This window comes from Heteronotia binoei, chromosome 5 (genome assembly GCF_032191835.1).
Source record: "Heteronotia binoei isolate CCM8104 ecotype False Entrance Well chromosome 5, APGP_CSIRO_Hbin_v1, whole genome shotgun sequence".
NCBI lineage: Eukaryota > Metazoa > Chordata > Lepidosauria > Squamata > Gekkonidae > Heteronotia > Heteronotia binoei.
In genome coordinates, this window is record NC_083227.1 from 25,088,776 (window position 1) to 25,107,724 (window position 18,949).

General features: G+C 45.7%; 1 protein-coding gene across 1 annotated transcript in view; it reads left to right on the forward strand.

Annotated features, from left to right (window-relative positions):
• The window catches only part of LOC132571864 (zinc finger protein 91-like), a 53,275-nt gene that overhangs the window by 14,891 nt on the left and 19,435 nt on the right, over positions 1 to 18,949 (forward strand). Inside the window, exons 6-8 of the mRNA XM_060238657.1 lie at positions 9,746 to 9,780; positions 17,033 to 17,162; positions 17,544 to 17,734. Coding sequence (XP_060094640.1) covers positions 9,746 to 9,780; positions 17,033 to 17,162; positions 17,544 to 17,734 — 356 coding nt within the window. The remainder of the gene's footprint in view (positions 1 to 9,745; positions 9,781 to 17,032; positions 17,163 to 17,543; positions 17,735 to 18,949) is intronic.

Here is an 18,949-nt window from a genome sequence, read left to right on the forward strand (position 1 = left end):
AATGTTTGGAGTGTGGAAAGTGCTTTTCTGAGAATGGTAGCCTAACTGCACATCAAAAGATCCACACAGGAGAGAAGCCATATAAATGCTTGGAGTGTGAAAAGTGCTTTTTTCAGAAGCACCGCCTAACTGAACATCAACAGGTTCACACAGGGGAGAAGCCATATAAATGCTTGGAGTGTGGAAAGTGCTTCTATCGCAACAGCAGCCTAACTGCACATCGGAAGATTCACACAAGGGATAAGCTGTATAAATGCTTGGAGTGTGGCAAGTGCTTCTCTCTGAAGTGCAGTCTAAAGTCACATCAAAAGATTCACACAGGGGAGAAGCCATACAAATGCTTGGTGTGTGGAAAGTGTTTCACTTGGAGGACTGATGTGACTAGACATAACAAAGTTCACATAGGGGAGAAGTGATACACATGCTTGGAGTTTAGAAACCCCAGAGAGTGCTGAGTAATGTTCTAACTAGACATCAAAAAGTTCACACAAGGTAGAAACCAGAGCTTTGCAGGAACCCTTCTGCATAGGCCAAACACACGTGACGTAGCCAATCCTCCAAGAGCTTATAAGGCTCTTAGTACAGGGCCTACTGTAAGCTCTTGGAGGACTGGCTGCATCAGGGTTGTGTTGCCTAATATGCAAAGGACTCCTGCTAGAATTCCACCCCTGCTATTATGTATTGTAGATAGATCCAAAAGGGCAGCCGTGTTGGTCTGAAGCAGTTGAACAAAGCAGGAGTCACATGGTACCTTTAAGACCAACCAAGTTTTGTTCAGAATGTAAGCTTTCGTGTGCTTTCTAAGCACACTTCATCAGACGAGGGGATCAGGTATTGTGCGCTGAATTACATGCAGTTTGTTGCTTAAGAGTGCAAACTGAGTGTGGTCATATGGTAAAACTGTGGCTTGGCCATTTGGTCTGGATAACCATAAAAGATAATAAAGTTCCCTGCCACTTGGTGTTTTTGCAAATGTAGGTAAATCACAGAAGGACATGTATTTCCTAGTTGTAGGCCACCTAATTTACGTACTTATCAGCATCAATCTGTACATTATAAATGTCATTCTAGTCTGCCATTAGAAAACAAGAATAAATAAAATGAAAATGGGTTAGGTATATGTAATGAGATAAATAGCCAATATCCCTTAATTGAGTAAGTCAATATAAAACATTATTCTGAGAAATCTGTGGGAGAACACTTTAACCTTCCAAAGTATTCAGTGGGTGACCTCAAGGTAGCAGTTTTACTGTAAAGGAACTTTAAGAACAGAATGGAGAGAGTAACTGCTGAATTACAAATTATTATGAAACTTGGAACAAACACCTCCCCAGGACTGAACAGGGATATTGGTTTTTTATCTCATATATGCTAAACCCACTCTCAGTATAGCTATACATCCACAGTATTCCAATTTATTACTCTTTTATAATAGTGTATCGGAATAATATTTTGTATTGACATACTCAAGTAAGGGATATTGGCTATCTCATTACATATACCTAACCCATTTTCATTTTATGTGTTCTTGTTTTCTAATGGCAGACTAGAATGATGTTTATAATGTATAGATTGATTAAGCAAATTACGTGGCCTACAACTAGGAAATACATGTCCTGTGATTTACCTACATTTGCAAAAACACCAAATTGGCAGGGAACGTTATTACCTTTTATGGCTATCCAGACCAAATGGCCAAGCCATACTGTTTTACCATGTGACCACAGCCAGTTTGCACTCTTAAGCAACAAACTGCATGTATATCAGCGCACAGTACCTGATCCCCTCGTCTGATGAAGTGTGCTTAAAGAGCACACGAAAGCTTACGTTCTGAATAAAACTTGGTTGGTCTTAAAGGTAAAACTTGACTCCTGCTTTGTTCGTTATGTATTGTAGTTCAGGAAAGATAGCTCAGTATTAACAAAAATAGACAGAAATAGAAAGAAAATGTATATGTAACTTTGTTGGGTTTTCTATTGCAATTTCACTTCCTGTTGTCATGAGTTAATTAAATGAATGCATATGCATGCTGATGCTTAGCCAGTGAGAGGTATAGCCAATGAGGATGTTTGCATGTACTTCCCACTCAGGCTAGGTGTCAATATGTATAGTGACCTTTGAAGCAAAGCCCTAATTGGCTAATCCATATATTTGGGAGGTGGTCTAGGGGAAACCATTTGGTCAGTTTTATTGCCCTTTGTGTAAAGCCCTCAGATCTCCATGCAGTTAGAGTTTGGACTCCATAGAGTTGAGATGTAGCTTAGAAGCTAGAAAGGATATTGAGTCCTTATTTGTTTTCTAGTAATCCCAGTCTACCCTTTCCTCATAGTAAAAGTAAACTACTTTATTCTTAAGCTAAAACGTGTGCCTGGCTTGTTTATCTTTGTGGTTCTCTCCACACAATTCTGCTAAAGTATCTCTCAACCCCAACAAACTTAAGTTTCAGTAGCACCTTTAAGACCAAGGTTTCCTCAGAATGTAAGCTTTTGAATGCATGCATGCTTCATCAGACAATGGGCTACAGACTGTGAGTAGAACTACTTCTAGCTGGTAGGCAGTGGCTTTTTTCCTGTCTTTCTGATAGCAGCATAGAACTAATGGAGAGAAAACTGTGAATGCCAGCTCTCTCACGTCTGCTCTTTTTTTCTGTCATTTTCTCTTTTTTTTAAAGAACACGTTCTTGTGATATATTAATTTTTCACTACCTGCTAATTGTCGAGGTCATAATATAATGATGTGAGCTTTTGGGTATTTGTAATGCCGTATTTTCCACAATGAATATCTACTGGTGGAACCAACTTCCGGAAGAAGCAAGGGCCTTGCGGGACCTTGCCCAGTTCCTCAAGGCCTGGAAAACTGCACTATTTCAATTTGCCTTCAATTGAACAATAGTATAAGAGGATGCCCAACATCGCCGAACACACTGTAACTAATGGTGCTAGCACCAAAACGGTTTTAAATTGTTTTAAATTATTTAATTACAATCATTTAACTTGTCGTAATTTGATAAATTGTAATGTTTATCTGTTTTATTGTTTTAGTTTGATTGCTGCGCACTGCGCTGAGCCTGCGTCGGTGAGGAGCGCGGGATATAGATCCAATGAATGAATGAATAAATACATGCTGATTTGTAACTTATTCAGTCTATGAAACAGACTCAGATAAGCAGCTATTTTCTTTTTGCTGCTCACGAACTATCTGCTAATTAGCAACTGGGAAAAAAAACTTTAAAATGCAGAGAAATTAGCAAGGCAGACTGCCCAACTGTTTTGGCCTTTTGTTAGCAATCATCTTCGTTTGTTTGGGAATTGGAAGCTATTTCCCCTCCCCCACTCCTTTATTTCCTCTGACACATTTCTGTCGTTTCTAAATATAGTGGACGATAGATAGTACATGAAACTGGATTGCAATAATATTGCCCTTGGAGCTCACTTGTAAGAGACTAAGATTTCCAGGTGACATCTGGAAGCCTTCGCAGAGCGAAGAAACCTTTCTGTGTGCTTCTGCTCTTCCACTTCGATGTAGTTGTTGCAAGGAACTACTTTTCCCAGCAGGCGTTGCGAGCACGAGAGAGGTCAGCTTCGCCTTTTGCAATCATTGAAGGGGGCTTTTTTTCTTTGAACTAGTAAAAGAAAGGGGGGGGGGAGCATGGACTTGAGCAGCGCCTCTCCGCTTCCTCTTTTCGGGGGAGAATGGGGCTTTTGCGTGGCTGCAGGAGAGGTGAGTGGAGGGTTTCCCCAAACAGGTCTTGAGCAGGAAGAAGGGAGGGGAGAGAAGATACGTTTGCCTGGGACTGGAAGAGGACGGAGCAGCAGGAGACAGAGGCTTCCCCGGGCAAGATTCTGGCGGGGGGCTTCTTTCCCCACTCTCTAGATTGTGCCTGGGCTTATTGTGTTATTAAAACTTAAACAGACCCCAGCAGGGTTCATTGTTCTTACTGAGAAGCTCTTAGTCCGCTGCGCTGGCTGTCTTATTTTTTGCATACTCCGTGAACTAATCCCGTAGGGTCGCCAATCCCCAGTTGAGGGCAGGGGATCCCTCGGTTTAAAGCCCCCCCCCCCCTTCAGGGTCATCAGAAAGCGGTGTGTGTGTGGGGGAAATGTCTGCTGGGCACTCGGTTATACCCTATGGAGAACGATTCCCATAGGATATAATGGAGAATTGATCTCTAGGTATCTGGGGCTCTGGAGGAGGGCTGTTTTTTGAGATAGAGGCACCAAATTTTCAACCTAGCACCCAGTACCTCTCCTCAAAACACTCTCCAAATTTCAAAAAGATGGGACCAGGGGGTCCTTTTCTATGAGCCCCGAAAGAAGATGTCTCTAGCCTTCATTATTTCCAGTGGAGGGAAGGCATTTAAAAGGAGTGCAGTCCCTTTAAATGTGATGCCCAGAACTCCCTTTGGAATTCAGTTATGCTTGTCACACCCTTGCTCCTGGCACCATCCCCCTCCCCCAAAGTCCCCAGATATTTCTTGAGTCAAACCTGGCAGCCGTATAATCCCCATAGAGGCGTTTGGCCACATTCTGCCCTGGGATGGTATTCTCAGGCTGTACTGTCGCTCCCTCTGGTGTGCGATCCCAGTCAGCAGCATGCTCAAGAAGATCTCTGAATTGGAAAAGGGGTCTGAAGGCTTCTTTTCTGAAGGAGGGAATCCCTCTCTGCGCTGCCTGCACCTTCCTGGCTTCTTGACACTAAATTGTTCAGGGTGGTGAGAACCAGAGAGGATTGTGAGGAACTCCAAAGGGATCTGTTGAGGCTGGGTGAGTGGGCGTCAACGTGGCAGATGCGGTTCAATGTGGCCAAGTGCAAAGTAATGCACATTGGGGCCAAGAATCCCAGCTACAAATACAAGTTGATGGGGTGTAAACTGGCAGAGACAGACCAAGAGAGAGATCTTGGGGTCGTGGTAGATAATTCACTGAAAATGTCAAGACAGTGTGCGTTTGCAATAAAAAAGGCCAACGCCATGCTGGGAATTATTAGGAAGGGAATTGAAAACAAATCAGCCAGTATCATAATGCCTCTGTATAAATCGATGGTGCGGTCTCATTTGGAGTACTGTGTGCAGTTCTGGTCGCCGCACCTGAAAAAGGATATTATAGCATTGGAGAAAGTTCAGAAAAGGGCAACTAAAATGATTAAAGGGCTGGAACACCTTCCCTATGAAGAAAGGTTGAAACGCTTAGGGCTCTTTAGCTTGGAGAAACGTCGACTGAGGGGTGACGATAGAAGTTTACAAGATAATGCATGGGATGGAGAAAGTAGAGAAAGAAGTACTTTTCTCCCTTTCTCACAATACAAGAACTCATGGGCATTTGATGAAATTGCTGAGCAGACAGGTTAAAACGGATAAAAGGAAGTACTTCTTCACCCAAAGGGTGATTAACATGTGGAATTCACTGCCACAGGAGGTGGTGGCGTCCACAAGCATAGCCACCTTCAAGAAGGGGTTAGATAAAAATATGGAGCAGAGGTCCATCAGTGGCTATTAGCCACAGTGTGTGTGTGTGTGTATATATATATATATTTGGCCGCTGTGTGACACAGAATGTTGGACTGGATGGGCCATTGGCCTGATCTAACATGGCTTCTCTTATGTTCTTATGAGAGTAAACCAGCACTTCCACTGCAAAATGCTAGAGGGATTTACCAGTGTTAATCTGGAAAGGTGTCCGCGCAGCCCCGGCTGTATGTGCTCCCATCTTGGAAGTCCCAACAGCAGCCTAGCCGCCGAGTTCGGCACAAGGGCAGCCCCATGTAGAGGGCGTTGCAGAAGTCCAGTCTCGAGGTGACCGTAGCATGGATCACCGTTGCTAGGTCGCGGCGCTCCAGGAAGGGGGCCAGCCGCTTCGCCCGTGGAAGGTGAAAGAACGCGAACTTGGCAGTGGCCGATATCTGTGCCTCCATTGATAATGAAGGCTCCAGAAGAACCCCCAAGCTCTTGACCCTGTGGGCCGCTTTCAGCAGCACACCATCAAAAACCGGAATAATAATAATAAATTTTATTTGTACCCCGCCCTCCCCCGCCGAAGCAGGCTCAGGGCGGCGGAAGGGGGATTTCCCTTCCCGGGGCACCGCGGCCCAAGCAAAGGACCTCTGTCTTCGTTGAATTCAACTTCAGCCCACTTAGCCTGAACCAACCTGCCACGGCCTGCAATGCTAGGTCCGGGTTTTCTGGGATGCAGTCAGGTCGGCTGTCCATTAGTAGATAGAGCTGGGTGTCATCTGCATATTGGTGGCACCCAAGCCCAAACCTCCGAGCAATCTGGGCAAGGGGCGCATGTAGATGTTAAATAACATCGGAGAGAGGACTGCACCTTGTGGCACCCCACACACTAGTGGGTGCCTCCGGGACAGCTCTCCCCCAATTGCCACCCTTTGTCCCCGTCCATCAAGAAAGGAGGAAAGCCACTGTAAGGCCGACCCCCTAATCCCTGTGTCGGCGAGCCAGAGGGCCAGTAACCGATGGTCGACCGTGTCGAACGCAGCCGACAGGTCTAACAGCATCAGTACCGCCACGCCGCCTCGATCCAGATGCCGCTGGAGGTCATCCACCAAGGCGACCAGCACTGTCTCCGTCCCATGGCTCGGATGAAAGCCGGACTGGTGGGAGTCTAAGGCAGAAGTGTCATCCAAAAGATGTGAGAGTTCCATTTTTACATTTCCAGAATTTTTATTCTCAAGTGTCTGTAATGCATCCCAGTGTTTTTTGTGGCGCTCTAGGTTGTTTAATGCCTGTTCCAGGGTGTTCTGGGCTGCTTCAGCTTTTACCCTGTCCCCTCCTTCCTCGAGGGCCGGATTAGAGATCAGGGAGGGCCGGTTCTGGCCTGCGGCCCATACGTTTGACACCTCTGAAGAGAATAATCAGACTTCTGAACTGTAAAATATATACTATTGAAAACTCAGAATGCAAACAAAGACTTTGATTTACTTGACAGTAGTCCGTTTCCCTTTAATGAAAATTACGAGTGTAAATGAAGACTCCCACTTATTCAGAGTAGACTATTTGCCTTCTTTAGTGAACTATGGGTTCTTTGGAATTATTTGTGGACTTTTGAAATAGGGTTGCCAATTCCTAGGTGGGGGCAGGGGATTCCCAAGTTTGGAGGCCCTCCCCCCACTTCAGGGTCATCAGAAAGTATGTGGTGGGGGAGGGAAATGTCTGCTGGGTACTCCATTATTCCCTGTGGAGACTGATTCTCAAAGGGTGTACTGGAGAATTGATCTGTGGGTATCTGAGGCTCTGCTTTTGAGGAAGAGGCACCAAATTTGTATCATAACCTCCGATGACTCTCCTCAGAACACCGTCCAAGTTTCAAAAAAGATTGATACGAGGAGGTCCAATTCTATGAGCCCGAAAACAAGGTGCCCCTATCCTTCATTATTTCCAATGGAGGAAGGCATTTAAAAGGTATGCTGTCCCTTTAAATCCTTTGGAGTTCAATTCTGCTTGTCACAACCTTGCTGCTTGCTCCACCCCAATGTCTCCTGGCTGCACCCCCAAAGTCCCCAGAAATTTCTTGAATTGGACTTGGCAACCCTAAACAACAGGTGTATGCAATCTGTATATTTACAAAATAGACTCTAAACTGTGTATAAAGCATATAAGCATTTATCAGTTATTTTGTGTTCACGGTTACAATTCTGTTGTTCACAACAACCACCTGGAAGCTGGCAACCCTACCACACAGCCATTTCTGTTCTTCCTAGAGATGTGGCCTGGAAAAAACCTGGAAAAATTTAAAAAAAAAAAACCCTCCCCCCATTTTTTCCTAAAGCCTTTTTTGTTTTTTTCTGAAAAACTGAAAAGAAAAGAAAAGAAATTGATTATGGACTGTTTTATTTTAACATGATGAATAAAATATTTTAAGACAAGGTGTTCAAATATTTCCCAAATAATTTCTAAAAAATATGTGTGGTATCAGATTATTCTAATTTCTGTGCACTGAGGACAGGCAAGTCCTAGGTCGTGCCCATTCATTGAAACTTAGTCCTACACGCCCTTCTATACACCTCCCCCCTCTTTTTATGAGAATGAGTTGTTTATTTTTATTTAATACTGTGGAGAGGAAATATGAATAATGGTTACTTCTGGATTTTTAAAAATTGTTTTGTGGAGGTTTTTTGTCTGTTCCACATAAACTAGTAAACAGTTCAGGAAAGTGTTGCTCCATTTGTTACAATTACAAATAAATATTATTTTAAAAGTAAATTCTGTTTGTAATAATTGTTTGGATACACTATATTTTTAATATTCTAGTTGTGATAATTTCATGCCAAGTAAAATTGTCCATAGTCATATTTTATGTTCCTAAAGCAAACCACCCCGTAAAAACTCTGCCATGAAAACATTGCTAACGTCACCCCAGAGTCGGAAACGACTGGTGTTTGCACATAAGAGAAGCCATGTTGGATCAGGCCAATGGCCCATCCAGTCCAACAGTGTCACACGGTGGCAAATATATATATATACACACACACACACACACACACAATGTGGCTAATAGCCACTGATGAACCTCTGCTCCAGATTTTTATCTAACCCCCTCTTGAAGCTGGCTATGCTTGTAGCCACCACCACCTACTGTGGCAGTGAATTCCACATGTTAATTACCCTTTGGGTGAAGAAGTACTTCCTTTTATCCGTTTTAACCTGACTGCTCAGCAATTTCATCGAATGCCCACAAGTTCTTGTATTGTGAGAAAGGAAGAAAAGTACTTTTTTCTCTACTTTCTCCATCCCATGCATAATCTTGTAAACCTCTATCACGTCACCCCGCAGCTGACGTTTCTCCAAGCTAAAGAGCCCCAAGCGTTTCAACCTTTCTTCATAGAGAAAGTGTTCCAACCCTTTAATCTTTCTAGTTGCCCTTTTCTGGACTTTTCTCAATGCTATAATATCCTTTTTGAAGCGCAGTGACCAGAATTGTACACAATATTCCAAATGAGACCGCACCATTGATTTATACAGGGGCATTATGATACTGGCTGATTTGTTTTCAATTCCCTTCCTAATAATTCCCAGCATGGTGTTGGCCTTTTTTATTGCAATAGCACACTGTCTTGACATTTTCAGTGAGTTATCTACCATGACCCCAAGATCTCTCTCTTGGTCAGTCTCTGCCAATTCACACTCCATCAACTTATATTTGTAGCTGGGATTTTTGGCCCCAATGTGCATTACTTTGCACTTGGCCACATTGAACCTCATCTGCCACGTTGATGCCCACTCACCCAGCCTCAACAGATCCCTTTGGAGTGCCTCACAATCCTCTCTGGTTCTCACCACCCTGAACAATTTAGTGTCACCTACAAACTTGGCCACTTCGCTGCAGACTCCCAACTCCAAATCATTTATGAACAAGTGAAAGAGCATGCGACCCAGTACTGAGCCCTGCGGCACCCCACTGCTTACCATCCTCCACAGCGAAGACTGCTCATTTATATTCAGTCTCTGCTTCCTATTAATTAGCCAGGTTTTGCTCCACAAGAGGGCCCGTCCATGACTCTCAAGCTTACTAAGGAGCCTTTGATGAGGAACTTTATCGAAAGCTTTCTGCACAGGAGACTACCTTTACTTTTTAAGGTACCAGAATGACTTTCAATCTGGAAAAGAAAAAAGAAGTGCTAATGTAGCTTTTTTTTCCAATTTTCCCGAAGAAAAACGTGTTTTTTTCCCGAGTTTCAAAATTTCCGGAAATTTTACATCTCAAGTTCTTCTATGTTGGTCTGGTTGTTGCAGGAAACTACATTTCCCAACAGGCGTTTCGACCACGGGTGAGGTCAACCATGCCTTTTCCGACCATTGAAGGGGGGGGGGGGAGGTTTTTCATTGAACAAGGAAAAGAAACGTGGGGGGATGGAGTTCAGCAACGCCTCTCCGCTTTCTCTTTCCCCCCGGCTGGGGGGAGAATGGGGCTTTTGCACGGCTGCAAGGAAAGTGAGTTGAAGGTTTCCCAAAACAGGACTTGGGGAGGAATAAGGAAGGGGAGAGAAAAGACGTTTGCATGGGGGACAGGAAGAGGTCGGAGCAGCAGAAGATAGAGGTTTCCCCGGGCAAGATCTCTGCGAGGGGGGGTGGCTCCTCATTTTTCCACCCACTAGGATGTGTTCCCTGCAACCAGCCTGGGCCTGTTATGTTATTAAAACCTAGATCAGGGGTGGCCAAACTGTGGCTTGGGAGCCATATGTGGCTCTTAAATACATATTGTGTGGCTCTCAAAGACTCCACCACCCCACTGGCTGGGATGGAGAAGGCATTTGCCAGTGGCTTGGAAAATGCATTTAAAGTTAACGTTGCTTTTGTCCCACCTCTCCTTCCCCCATCTATCTGCCTTGCATTCTTCCACATCTTTCTTCCTCCCCCATCTATTTTCCTTCCTTCCCTCAAACATCTGATGTTCACATCTTGCGGCTCTCCAATATCTGATATTTATTCTTTGCGGTGCTTACGTTGTGCAAGTTTGGCCACCCCTGACCTAGATGGACCCCCAGTCGGATCCAGCGGAGTTCATTGTCCGTTCTTCCTGGGATCCCCTTAGTTGGCTGCACTGGCTGTGTTATTTTTTGCACGCCTCCCAGGCTAATCCCTGTTGAGGCGTTTTTGGATACGTTCTGCTCTTGTGATGCCATCTTCAATGTAGGTTGCCAATCCCCAAGTAGGGGCAGGGGATCCCCTGGTTTGGAGACCTTTCCCCTGCTTCAGGGTTATCAGAAAGCGGGGCGGGGGGAGGCAATGCCTGCTGGGAACTCCATTATTCCCTGTGGAGAGTGATTCCCATAGGGCAGAATGGAGAATTGATCTGCAGGTATCTGGGGCTCTATGGGAGCTGTTTTTTGAGGTAGAGACACCAATTTTGCAGCATAACGTCCAATCAAAACGCCCTCCACGTTTCAAAAGGATTGGACCACGGGTTCCAATTCTATCAGGCCCCAAATAAAGGTGCCCCATCCTTCATTATTTCTAATGGAGGGAAGATGCTTAAAAGGTGTGCGGTCCCTTTAAATGTGACAGCCAGAACTCCCCTTGGAGTTCAATTGTGCTTGTCACAATCTTTTTCCTGGCTCCACCACCAATGTCTCCTGGCTCCGGCCCCGTAGTTAAGAGTCACAGATGGAGGGGGCTGTAGGAGGGGGGACCATGGGGGTGAGAGCAAGAAGCTGGAGAGGGTGGGGGCCGCCCCTCTCTCTCCCTCCTCCAGTGTAATTTAAATTGCATGTAAGCGCCGATTCCCCTTCTACCTTTCCTGGAGCTCAGCCTGCAGTGACCAACTTCCAATTCTGAAGTTCAAAAGAAGGCTGATTTGTATCTCTGTGCTCCCTTGTCATTTCCCTGCTTTCCTGTGCCCTTCCCCAACCAGGAGCAGCAGGGAACGTGTGCGGCTTGTACACACTGGCTGGGGAGACATGTCCTGGCTGCCCTCCTCCCTCCCTCCCCCCCTCCCCCAAAAGGACTCTAGCTGCCCTTGCAGCCTGTGCAGTCTAGGGGCCTCTCCTCCCACCCCCCCAAGAACTTACCATTCAAGCTCATGGTGATGAAAAAAAGGAAGCACATGGAGCCCCCAGCTCTTCATGGTCACACGAAGGGCTGCTGGGAGCAAGGGGTGGGGCTGGCTGCCCACCTACCCACCCAACTTTTGGAATCTGCCCACCCACCCAACTCTGCTCAGAGTGCTTCAGAGGAGAGCTACCTGCTTTGTGTGCTGAGGTGATTGGGATGAGGGGTCCCGAGGGTGAGGGGGGAGCCAAGGCTTGGGGAGGGGGCCCATAAAATCCACAAGGAGGCTGGGCCTTCTGGGCCCCAGAGGGTGCTACAGGCCTGCCTGGCTCCGCCCCCAAAATCCCCAGATATTTCTTGAATTGGACTTGGCAACCCTTCATTGTAGACTTGCTTTCTCTGGCGTGCCATCCCAGCCAGCGTCATCCTCAAGAGAAGATGTCTGAACGGAAAACGTGTCCTAAAGTTTCTTTTCTGAAGGAGGGAATCCAACTCCACCCTCCCTCTCTGCGCTGCCTCCAGCCTCCTGGCTTCTCTGGAGTAAACCATCCTTTCCACTGCAAAATACAAGAGGGGTTTTCTGTTGTTAATCGGGAAAGGTCTCTGAGGCAGCCCTTTTGGGCTGGAGGTTCTCTCGCCTGCCGAACCCTGAAGATTGCCCAGCTTGGAATGAGCAGGCCTGGAGTTTTTAGGAAAAATATAGAAACAGATATATGCTGAGCTTCATTTGGCCGGTTTATTTTTATAGAGCTGCAGGCCTTGAATTCAGCAGGAGCTCACAGGAACACAGCTCCTGAACCTTTCTGATGTCCACCTCCTCCCCACCTACCTACCTTGTCTGTTGAGTAGTAGGTACAGCTGCATAACAATCCCTAGATGAGCGCCACCACCTGTTATTCTAAAAATGACCCCTGAAGAGCTGGATGTAAACCTTAAAGTAACATGAACTGCCTCTGCCCCCCCAAAATCAGGATGTTAATCAGTGTTCCCTCTAAGCTGAGTTAGCGTGAGCTAGCTCACAGATTTTTAGCCTCCAGTTCACGCATTTTTTGTCTTAGCTCAGGAAGGATGACCTCAAAGCACACTTAATTGATGTAGCAGCTCACAATTTTAATGCCAGCAGCTCACAAAGCAGAATTTTTGCTCCCAAGACTCTGCAGCATAGAGGAAACATTGATTTTAATATGTTTGTGGGGTTAAATCAGGATCAGGATGTTAATGTTTTTGGGGTTAAATGTGAAGTATACATAGTATACATAGTATATGCATGGGATGGAGAAGGTTGAGAAAGAAGTACTTTTCTCCCTTTCTCACAATACAAGAACTCGTGGGCATTCAATGAAATTGCTGAGCAGTCAGGTTAAAATGGATAGAAGGAAGTACTTCACCCAAAGGGTGATTTACATGTGGAATTCACTGCCACAGGAGGTGGTGGTGGCTTCAAGCATAGACAGCTTCAAGAGGGGGGTTAGATAAAAATATGGAGCAGAGGTCCATCAGTAGCTATTAGCTACAGTGTGTATATATATATATATATATATATATATATATATATATATATATATATATATGTGTGTATATCCTCAGGAGGGGTGGGGAGGGGTGGGAGACCTTCGAGATGTCTTACACACCCGAGTAATGCCCAGTGCGGAATGTCATACGGATCATCGTCTTGTACGCTGCAATCTCCGTCTTCACTTTAGACCCAAACCCAGGAGAGGAGGTATCCCTCGGAGGAAGCTTCAGGTTGGCAGCCTTCAGTCAGCCGAAGTTAAAGCTGCCTTCCAGGCAAAACTCCAGTCAAGAATTGAGGACCCCAGTTGCCCCACAGACCCTTCTCCAGAAGCATTATGGGAACACCTAAAAACAACCATCCTGTCGATCTCTGAAGAAGTCCTCAGGTTCTCCACAAGGAAGAACAAGGACTGGTTTGACGAGAACAATCAAGAGATCCAAGAATTACTAGCGAAAAAGAGATCTGCCTACCAAGCACATCTTGCTCTGCCCTCCTGTCCCGGGAAAAAAGCAATCTTTCGCGCTGCATGTAGCAACCTCCAGCACAAGCTTCGAGACATTCAGAACGAGTGGTGGACCAAGCTTGCAGAGAGAACCCAGCTGTGTGCAGACACTGGTGATTTAAGAGGGTTCTATGAAGCCCTGTGTCACTATTATGTGTAAACAGACAGCTTATAGCATGTGCCAACTGATAACAATGTGCTTGCAGGTTAATTGGCAAGCTGAGAAAAATGTGTGTATGTCCAGGAAGAATGGAAGTAACTGAACTGTAATATATATATGGAAAGCTATGTAACCAATGTATTGATGGTAAATTGATCAATATGTGTAAGCAATGTTGTAATGGATGGATGTCAGCACCGCTATAACCTGAGGAGGGGTGTCACTATTATGTGTAAACAGACAGCTTATAGCATGTGCTGCAAAACAGAAAGTAGATCTGAGAGGCTTAGATGATCTACCTGACAGCTGGTGGCTGGCTGCCAGAAGGATTGCATCAGCCAAGCAGAGACAGCATGACACAGCAAGTTGCTGATTGGCTGTCCCATGTATAAATGTACAGAGCAACAGTGGTGATTGTGGGATAAAGGAGTTGGAGTGCAGCGGAGCGTTTTGTCAGTCAGGAGAGTGAGTTGGTGTAAATAAATGTATATAGTGGTTTTACAGCTACTGTGTACAGCCTTCATTCTTGCGTCGATAAGCATCACCCTCTGGGTCTCTCTACGCGCATCGACACCCTGAAGGCAGTATATGGCCCAACATATCAGGCTCAGAGTCCCTTGCGTAGTGCAGACGGCCAAGTGCTCCTCACAGACAAGGCATCCATACTGAACCGGTGGTCGGAGTATTTTCAGGTTCTCTTCAGTGTCAACCGTGTAGTTCAAGATTCAGCAATCCACCTCACCCCACTTCAACCAGTGAAAACAGAGTTGGATGAGATCCCCACTCTAGAAGAGACTGTTAAAGCCATCAAGCAACTGAAAAGTGGCAAGGCAGCGGGAGTTGATGGAATCCCACCAGAGATCTGGAAGCATGGGGGCACAGTACTACATAGCACACTTCACAAAGTACTTGTCACTTGCTGGGAACAAGGCAAACTACCACAGGACTTTCGCGATGCAATCATCATCACTCTACACAAGAACAAAGGGGAAAAGTCAGACTACTCCAACTACCGGGGGATAACCCTGCTCTCCATCGCAGGCAAAATCCTTGCCAGAATACTCCTGAACAGACTGGTGCCCACCATTGCAGAAGAACTCCTCCCAGAGAGCCAGTGCGGCTTCAGAGCTAACAGGAGCACCACCGACATGGTATTTGTTCTCAGGCAGCTCCAAGAGAAATGCAGGGAACAGAACAAGGGTCTATATGTGACTTTTGTCACATATACCTTACCAAAGCTTTCGATACCGTTAGCAGGAAAGGCCTGTGGCAAATCTTGGAACGTTTAGGATGTCCCCCAAGGTTCCTCAGCATGATCATCCAGCTACATGAAGACCAGCGAGGCCAAGTCAGACACTGCAACGACCTCTCGGAGCCCTTCCCAATAGGCACAGGTGTAAAGCAAGGCTGCGTTCTCGCGCCAACTCTCTTTACAATCTTCTTTAGCATGATGCTTCAAAGAGCCGCAGTAGATCTAGATGATGACGATGGTGTCTACATCCGCTATCGCACCGATGGCAGCCTGTTCAACCTGAGGCGACTAAAGGCTCACTCCAAGACAATGGAAAAACTTATTCGCGAGCTACTGTTTGCTGATGATGCTGCACTCGTCTCCCACTCGGTATCAGCTCTGCAGCATATGACGTCCTGCTTTGCAGAGGCTGCCAAGCTATTCGGCCTGGAAGTTAGTCTGAAGAAGACAGAAGTTCTCCACCAGCCTGCACCCCAGGAAGATTATCACCCTCCCTGCATCACTGTGGGTGAATCAGTTCTGAAGACAGTCCAGCAGTTCAGCTACCTGGGGTGCATCATCTCCTCAGATGCCAAGATCGACAAGGAGATTGACAACAGGCTGGCAAAGGCAAACCGTGCATTTGGCCGACTGCACAAAAGAGTGTGGAGCAACAAGCATCTGAAAAAAGGCACAAAGATCAATGTTTACAAAGCGGTTGTGATGACAACCCTCATCTACGGCTCCGAATCGTGGGTTTTATACCGTCATCACCTGCGACTCCTTGAGCGCTTTCATCAGCGCTGCCTTCGCACCATCCTCCACATCCACTGGAGTGACTTTGTGACCAACACTGAAGTCCTCAAGAGGGCAGAGGTTACAAGCATCGAGGCACTGCTGTTGAAGACGCAGCTGCGCTGGGCAGGGCATATTTCTAGGATGGAAGACCACCGCCTTCCCAAGATTGCTCTGTATGGCGAACTTTCCACCGGCCATCGAAATAGAGGGGCACCAAAGAAGAGGTACAAGGACTCCTTGAAGAAATCCCTTGGTACCTGTCGCATCAACCATCACCAGTGGTCTGACCTAGCCTCGGATCGCAAAGCATGGAGGCACACCATTCACCAGGCTGTCTCTTCCTTTGAGAACGCACGCATAGCTGGTCTTGAGGACAAAAGGAGATTGAGGAAGAATCGTACTGCTACAGCACCAACCCCAAATCAGACTTTTCCCTGCAGCCACTGTGGCCGGATCTGCCTGTCCCGCATTGGTCTTGTCAGCCACCAGCGAGCCTGCAGCAGACGTGGACTACTGCACCCTTCTTAAATCTTCGTTCGCGAAGTCAAGCCGAGAGAGAGAGATATCCTCAGGAAGGATGACCCCAGAGCACGCTAATTGATGCAGGAGCTCACAACTTTAATGCCAGGAGCTCACAAAGTAGAATTTTTGCTCACAAGATTCTGCTGCTTAGAGGGAACATTGGTGGGGAAGTGGGTAATGGAAACCAGATGTTCTACATCAGAGCCAATAAAGCAAAAGGGGTCGTCTTCAAAAAGGAAGTGGTTGCTTTGCAAAGCTCGGGAGACATCTGGGCATTTGTAAATGAGGACAAAATAAGTGCATGTTTGGTGAACATGCTTATATAGATGTAAAGGAAGCTTCTACTTTGTAGACATCTGTGCACGTCTAGAAGTTGTTTACGTCAGTCTCTGAAAAGCTGATGCCTTTGTGCTTGGGTGCAGTCCTTGGGTTTTGCTGCCAGGGTCTCTCTTGTTGCAATAAAGTGGTTTCTACTTCTGGAATCTCCCAGGTGGTGTTCATCAGTGGGCATTGGCACACCAGACACTAAGGGCCCATTTGGCTAACACAGTCAATTGAGGGGTTTTATCAAGAAAAGCCCCAGTTTTGACAGACAGGCTGACTGACCTTTATTGGCGTATCAAAGATAAAAAGTGCATTTAAAAAAAAAAAAGCCTCAGTTTTGTGTGATTTTACTGAACTTACATTTCTTCGAGACTTTCAGTTTGTTGTATTGCATCGTTTGTGGGCAATGGTGTCTTTCTTTCCTTTGAAGCTCAGACTGAGGAATAGATGTTCAACTGGACCATTTTTTACCCTTTCAGAGATCCCCAGTGTCCTTTGAGGAGGTAGCCGTGTCCTTCACGGAGGAGGAATGGGCTCTGCTGGATGGAAGACAAAGAAAAGTCTTCTGGGAAGTGACAGAGGAAAATTATGAGACCGTGGCCTCTCTATGTAAGGCTCTTTCCACACTTTTATGGTAAACGCAGAAGAGAAGGGAGGGGTGGCATCTTCGTTTGGCCCTCGTATTTATGAACACAGTTGGACACTTTCCTTTTACGTCTTGTGGTATAAGGCTTCCCCTCAGTTCCCAGAACTCTTAGGGTAGCAAGTGGAAACGCTATGGATTGCTGTTCTGAGGAAAGTTTTGTATTGAGCCTGAAGAGGACAGAGGTCACTGAAGCAGGGGGGGTTGATCAAAGAAGTAAGATTATTTATTATTCATATACACAAGAGGCTCCCCCCCGCCAAAAAAAGTAGAGCAAAGAAACCTTCTGTTCCACGTTTTGAAATAGTTAAGCTTTTAAAACTTTCTTTTGGGTGTTTCTGCTGCAGGGGACTACATTTCGCAGAAGGACTTGCGAGCACCAGAGAGTTCAGTCCTGTGCTTTCTAGGTGTTGAGGGGGTGTTTTTACCTCGAGAAGGAGAAGGAACTGTATGGGATATGAAGTTCCACCGGGCGCCTCTTTTTTCTTGTTTCCCTCCACTGGAGGGAGAATTTGGCTTGTGCACGTCTTCAGGAAAGGTGAGTTTAGGATTTCATCATCAGCTCCTGGGGACTAAGAGGGGAGGGAGAGAAAGCATGTGTGAAGGGGAGTGGAGGAGGAAGAGGGAGAATTGAGTTAGAGGCTTTTGGGTCAGACCTCTGCAGAGGGGATGGAGGTGGGGACTTGTATTTTCACTCACATGGATGTGTTTTCTAAAACCATCCTGGGCTTCTTTTTATTCTTGTCAGCTAGACAGACCCCTCTCTGATCCAGGACGGTTCATTGTCTTTCCCTACTGGCTCCCATAGCTCGCTGCACTTGCAGTCTTGTTTGTTGCGTTCTCAATGGGCTAACCCTCAAAGACATATTTGGCCATATTTTGCTCCTAGGATGGAAGTATTTTTTTTAAAATAAAGACAACTTTTGTTGAAACTTTTATCATTGAGTACAAACCAACAAAGGAAGAAAAACTAAATAAATAAAAATCCTAAGCCAAACATAGTAGCCTTACATTCGAGGTAAACTGTGTACAACATAAGCTGTTATCCAATATACTTATCCACAGTACATTAATATAATTCAAGATCAGCATATTTAAATGATCTCAGAACCTAAGTAATGCCCAAGACTAGTGAGAGATGTAAAAGTGATTGCGCCACTTGGGAGCAGTGACCATAATGTTATAGATTTCACCGTTTGTATAAATAGGGAGTTGTCCAAAAAGACCGCCACAACCATGTTTAACTTTAAAAGGGGTAAGTACACTGAGATGAGGAGGCATGTGAGGAGGAAACTGAAAGGAAAGGTAAATACGGTCAAAACCCTTGGGGAAGCTTGGAGACTATTTAAAACTATAATCCTAGAAGCTCAGATAAAATACTTACCACAAGTTAGGAAAGGCACAAACAGGCATAAGAAAAGGCCTGCATGGTTAACAAACAAAGTAATGGAAGCTGTAAAAGGTAAAAAGGACTCCTTTAAGCGGTGGAAAACCAGTCCAAGTGAGATTAGTAAAAGGGAACACAGGCTGTGGCAAATCAAATGCAAGACTGTGATCAGGCAGGCAAAAAGGGACCATGAGGAGCATATTGCAAAAAACATAAAGACCAACAATAAAAATTTCTTCAAATATATTAGAAGTAGGAAACCAGCCAGGGAGGAAGTGGGGCCTTTGGATGACCATGGGGTAAAAGGATTACTGAAGGAGGATAGGGAAATGGCTGAGAAGCTGAATGCATTTTTTGCCTCCGTCT